Raw genomic sequence first — 6,422 nt, 5'->3', positions numbered from 1 at the left:
TGTCCGCCTCTTCTTCTTCTTCTTCTTCTTCTTCTTCTTCTTCTTCTTCTTCTTCTTCTTCTCGCCGACACAACCGCCGAGCCGTTCTTGCTGATTCTGGGTTCTTGATGATGATGATGATTTTCTGATTATGAGTATTATTGTTGTTTGATTTTTCCGAATTTTCTGAATTATGGATTTTGATGAGGATGACGATGATGATGATGTTGATTTTCTGATGTTTTGGTTTTTCTGATTTTCTGATGTTGATTTTTCTAGATTTTTTGATGTTGATTTTTTTGGATTTTCTGATGTTTTGGTATGATGGATGCTGGTGATGGAGTGGCAGTGGATGGGGATAGTGGTGCTGGTGCTTTGCATGATGATGATGATGATGGTGGTGGTGGTGGTGGTGGTAGGTGGTGGGTGGTGGGTGGTGGGTGGTGGTGGTTGTGGTGGTGCTGGTGCTTTGAATAATTTTGGGGAAGAAGGGGATATGGGCATTTTGGTCCGAAGGACGGTTTTAAAACAAAGTGAAACTTTGGGGACCATTTTGGAGCAAAAAAAAGACGAGGAACAAAAAAAATTTTCATTCCCTACGTTAGGGACCAAAATCATACTTAACCCTTAAAAAAATCATCTAAATATATGATGAAGTGAAAGTAATTTATTAATGTCAACTGAAATAATATAATATTGAAGGATTAGACTTTCCATTCCCATTTGTGATTAGACTAAAATACTCCACCAAATTAAATTACAAGTAGTTAAAGGATACGTATTTTAATTTTATCCATCTCTTAATTTTTTGGTGACTGAAATAAATTAAACAAAGAAAAATAAAACAAATAAAACAAGGAACTGCTTAAATAGAGGGACAGTCCCGTTCAAGACTACTCTTAAACTCCTCCCAAGGTGAAAGAAGTTCCACATGCGAAAGTTGTAACTTTATCGCCATCTTTGCCATAGTATCTGCCACCGTGTTTACATCTCTCATAATCAAACGAAAGTTAACAAGCCAATTCCAATACATGATGTCTCTTATTTTGAGCACCAATGGATCAATAAACTCAAAACCATTTTGAGTAACAAGATTAAATGCCTCTTAATTTAGTATTCTGAAATTAATTAATCATGTTTATTTACTGAGAATAATAAAAAAAAGCGAAACAAAAACCTAAAGAATTTATAATATGGACATATAATATTAGTCTTTTGGGTTCTCTTTTAATATATGTGTTTGTATGTGTATTGAATAATAATAAAATTATTTATTGATTAATACCAATACTGAATAGTATAATATTAGATATATAATAGAATTAGTATTGGATTTATAGTCTAATTAGAGAATTATATTATAAATAGGAGTATGATGTAATAATATGAGATATACATGATATAATAGGAACTCTAAATATAGACAGAAAATTCATCTGTAAATCCGCCAGTGAGGTAAAACAGAATTTTTTTAGATTTTTTCATTCCAAAATGAATACTTTAGGTTTATTTTCTAAATTTACTCCATCAAACACACCGTAAATTCAAAAAAAGAAAGCAAAAAATTACATAGATAAACATAATATTTATTACATGATACTTATAAAGTTAGGTGTTATTTTTCAACATCATTGGCCAATATCTCACTGTGTCAATAAAAAGATACAAAAAAAAAAATTAAGATGACCATCCCAATGTTACATAGATCTCTTTCATTAATTGATGTCACAAATTATACTTAATACTTAAAGATGGGATAATCTAAAATATTAATGGTGTTAGTCGAAAAATATTCTCGACCAGGGCAAGCCGATTCGAAATGCTGGAGAGATGATAAGATGGGAGTAAAGATCTAGCTGACGCAGGTGCAGGCATTTATTGGAAGTTACTTAACACGGACTCGACTTAGAGCACTGTTACGGCCTGGTCCAAATATGACATGGACCGACCCGAGCCATAAACCACCCGACCCGAGCCATAAACCACCCGACCCGAACGGTCGGGTGCGAGTTGCCAAACGCTGACCCGGACACGCGTCCTGGACAGCTACCCCCTTATAGCTGTATAAGGAAGCTTCCGAGAAGATGGGTTCTACCCTTGTGGGACCCGCTTCTGACACGGTATAAATAGGGAAGGTCCTATCCCTCCCCCAAGGTACGTCACATACCATTTTCTTACTTTTCACCTGCACACTGACACTGACTGACTAGAGCGTCGGAGTGTCTTTGTAGGTGACACCCCCACTCTCCACAACGAGACCTCGGCTGCCCGGTTGGTCCACCTCCAGCACAGCCACCCCGAGCAAGGCGCTTCCCACCACTTCGAATCACCATCAGAACCGTCTGGTACCCGACCTACCGAACAGAAATGTTTTTATATTCCCACCAATTGATAAAACAATTTTCAACATAGTAACAGGAAGAAAAAAGAGTAAATAAATCATACATAATTTGCCATACCTGAACATTGTAAAAGAGTAAATAAATCATACATAATTTGCCATACCTGAACATTGTCACACAGTTGAAACATTGGAACAGCAAGAAGTGCTAGATCTCCCGGCACCTCAAAGTATCCCCTATCAGATAATTGGACCATGTAAAGCACTCTGCACTCCTGCACAAAGTACTAACATAATTGTAACGATGGACCAACAAAATCAGGAGTACATGATATTCAATGACAATGGTAAATTAACTTTGGTTTTGTTATGTGAGGAGGACAGTACGAATACATGTAGGTTTTGAAATTCGGCCTCCACCATATTGCCACACATTCACCTATCTGCAACATCAACAATATCTTCTGGTATGGGCCGATATAATGTGGAAAGACGACAATATTACACTCATCCAATAACAGCAGTAGGTATAGAATCCTAACAATTGTCCAGAGATTCATTCATCCATAAGACAAACATTTTGATTGTTTTACAACCACATCAGTTTTACTTTGTCCAAGTCTTTGCCTCTAGATAATTTCTTCCATACATCTAAAAAGCAAGTAATACTGTAACACCAGGCAGGCACAAGATTTTCCAAACTAGGACCGAGCTTGTTAGTCAACTTTCTCTTCAATCCCTCAATTTCTGTCAAGTTGAAGAACAAAAGCACAAACAGCAGATTAGGATAACCAATAACTCCTATTATCAGATAATTTATCCTGCTAAACAAGTGAAATTCAAGAAATTCAAGATCCTACCAATCTCAACTGGACAATCGATGAAGATAGAAACAAAGCAGAAATAAGACACAAAACCAAGGAGTATGACCACAATCCAATTAATTATGTGTCAAATAATTTATTATTGTTATTATATTAGAATATTAATATAATAAGGTGATTGATTAAATTTAGAGATTTATCATTGTGATAGTGATCACAATATTGAGAGATAAATCTTTTATAATTTAATCTAAATTGTTCTTGGTCATAAGATTATTAAAAAGGACATTAATAATCCGGAAAGATCAATATATATATAATGGTCTTCATTGGATAAAGATTAATAAATCTCATTTATTAAATTATATATATAGATGGTGCATATAGAGATATGACCATTCAACTGACTCACTTTGAAAATTTCTAATGGTTATAATTAACGTATATTTGTCAATAGGATATTCTCAAGATGAACATAGTAATAGAGTTACCTTTGACATGCGACTGTCATAGTAATTAACAATGTATTTATTATACTTTGATTCCGGACACCTAATACCCTAGGATGCTAGTTGAATGGATATTGGGTATGATTATAAGGAATCGGTTAATAGGAATATGTTAACTTTCGGTAAAGAGTTTGAGCTCTATGATTATAATGACTGAGATGAATAAAACCTTGGCCAAAGGAATTGAATGAATGAAGAAATGAGTTTTTTAAGTCATTCACAATTCATTATAATAATGGTAATGGTAACAAGAGCTAAAAAGATGGAAGAAATTATACTTTGTTTTTGTGAGCTTCTTAGTAAAAATATATTACTTCATACTATCGGGTAGTTGAGGAGTGTTGCTAGATGCCAACCTTGATTAGTAAATTTAGTATGACTAATTTACTACCCGCTTAGTATTAAACCTATGGAGTCACACACTAACGAGTGTTCTAATCTTTGTTGTAGAATTATTTAATTATTATTTTGATTTGATCAAATAAATAATTATATTAATACAAATGGAATATTATTGTATTCTTTGCTAGTACTAAAAATATAATAATAATATGATAATTGAGAATATTAAATGAGATTTGAGAATAATTAGTTATTCTATTTCTAAATTTGATTTATAAATTTGGATGAAATCCAAATCGATTATGCTTTTAAATTGTTATGATATGATTCATAAAATTTGAAGGATTCAGATTTAGAATTTCAAGATATGATTTAAATTTGAATTGAGAATCAAATTTAAAATTAGTAACAAATCTCATACTATATAGACGTATGCCAAGAGTAGTGGAAAGGAGAGAGAATAACAAGAGTTTTATTCCTTTACCTCTACACACATAAATGTATGTGAACCTAATTCTTGGAGAAGAATTTTATGGCGTGCAAAAGGTTGCAAAGAGGTTCTCAATTTAGATAAGATATCCATTGGTCGAAGAGTTGACTGTAAGGCCCACATCGGTTGGAGAGGGGAACGAAGCATGCCTTATAAGGGTATGGATACCTCTCCCTAGCATGACGCATTTTGACGAGTAAGTGTGGGGGGCTTCGGCTAGCATCCCTATCGTTAAAGACAAAACTGTGAGGCCTTGTGTGCCAAAGCGGACAATAGCACCTTCTTATCATCGAAGGAGAAAGTGATTTTTACTAAAGCGTCTAAAGGTATTTAAATCTGACCTACTATATATTTATTATTGGAATAAAGTTTAAGTACAAAATAGATCTTTAGATTACCTCCTTTTCTTCCGCTACGTGTTATGAACACTTAGTAATTTTTCATGCAAGCCATAATAAAAAGGAAGTATAACAAAAAGGTGCAACCAAGGTCATTCGTCGAGCAAGATCTCGTCTTCTGACGAACAGAAGAAGTAAGGAAACCACATCCCATGGCAAGGTAGCCGCGACATGGGAAGGACTTTACCGAGTAACACGAGTATTCGAAAAAGGAGTGTTTTATCTTTTAAAAATTATTTGACTTATTTCATTTAACACGGATAGGTCAGCAGAGACACTTTTTTTCTATTCACAAAATTTTTCTCACCTTAAATTTTACTTGAAAAGATTTTAATGAGACTTCCCACCCCATATACAATTCCACTAATTTCTACTTGCAAACTATAGTGTCAAAGCAACAAGCAAATTTAAAACAGAGCCCTCCTACAGGCCAAAAACGCATCAGCTGTTCAACAAGTATCATAAGATAAAGTCAAATTTACAATAATTTATAATTACAATCAAAAGGCATAAAAGCCAATCCAACTTGCAAAAAAAATTTTCTGGTTCTTGTTTACATTTTAATTGCTATAATTATTATTTTTTGTTGTCCAGTGATGCTTCTTTTCTTTTCTTTGAATTCGGGCACATTCATTCTTGTGGTGCATGTACGAAGTGTGCGATTCGAAAAGATTCGAGCATTTTTCACAGATGTAATTGAAGGTTGAATGATACTGTTGTGCATGTTGTTCCAATGCCAATTTGGTAGGGAAGCTTTTGTTGACGCATTAAATTTTAATTTAGCCTTTCTATTTCAGAGATCAAATTGAGATTTAACTCGCCGAAATTCAAAATTTACGACGAAAGATGCTTTGGAGCAAACCCATTCCACTTTTAACCATGTATGCGAAAATGTGCTCTAACCAGTTTGAAACACATGCATCTGTAGTTACAGCACAAGAATGAGGTAACTTTTAAGTTAACTTTTTTTTCTTTCTGTTTTTAGGTAATTTGCATAAGAATTATTTTTTTGCATTAACTGTCCATTATCTATTTTTCGGATAGTGAAATTCAGATACAGTTAATTTTATGTAAATTTGATAGTTTATTATCATAAAATAATTTGATAAGCTTGACTAAATTGTTATCTAACAGCTTTTAATTATTAACTTCACATAAAACTAACTGCATCTGAATTTCTACTATCCGACAAATGGATAAAACAGCTAACACTTTGACCTGGAAATGATTAAGATTTTTTTGAATGAATGATATTATCAAAATAGGAGTGATATTATTATAATATACAAAATGTAATTAAAAAAACATGTAATTTTGAATGAGTGGTAGGTAAATGATAGCATGCTAAATGCAGTGACCAATTAAGAATAGTAAATGAGAATAGTAAATGATGAACATGTTATTTAATTGATCAACTCTTAATTAATTAAAATTAAATATAATTTACTAAAAATAAAATAATAAAAATAAAATTTAGTATGGCCGAGCAAAATATTTGAACTTAATTTACAAGCGTCATAAAAACAACAACCACAATAA

At 33.0% G+C, this 6,422-nt stretch overlaps 1 protein-coding gene across 1 annotated transcript in view; it reads right to left on the bottom strand.

Moving 5' to 3' along the window:
• The window catches only part of LOC107490859 (pre-mRNA cleavage factor Im 25 kDa subunit 2-like), a 54,047-nt gene extending 50,392 nt beyond the window's left edge, over window positions 1–3,655 (bottom strand). Inside the window, exons 1-4 of the mRNA XM_016111673.3 lie at window positions 3,636–3,655; window positions 2,998–3,141; window positions 2,679–2,767; window positions 2,485–2,597 (exon numbers count right to left, since the gene is read on the bottom strand). Of these exons, the coding sequence (XP_015967159.1) occupies window positions 2,485–2,597; window positions 2,679–2,767; window positions 2,998–3,141; window positions 3,636–3,655 (366 nt within the window). The remainder of the gene's footprint in view (window positions 1–2,484; window positions 2,598–2,678; window positions 2,768–2,997; window positions 3,142–3,635) is intronic.
• Window positions 3,656–6,422: the final 2,767 nt, after the last annotated feature.

This window comes from Arachis duranensis, chromosome 5 (assembly GCF_000817695.3).
Source record: "Arachis duranensis cultivar V14167 chromosome 5, aradu.V14167.gnm2.J7QH, whole genome shotgun sequence".
NCBI classification, from domain to species: domain Eukaryota; kingdom Viridiplantae; phylum Streptophyta; class Magnoliopsida; order Fabales; family Fabaceae; genus Arachis; species Arachis duranensis.
This window is presented reverse-complemented; position numbering and strand designations above follow the sequence as displayed.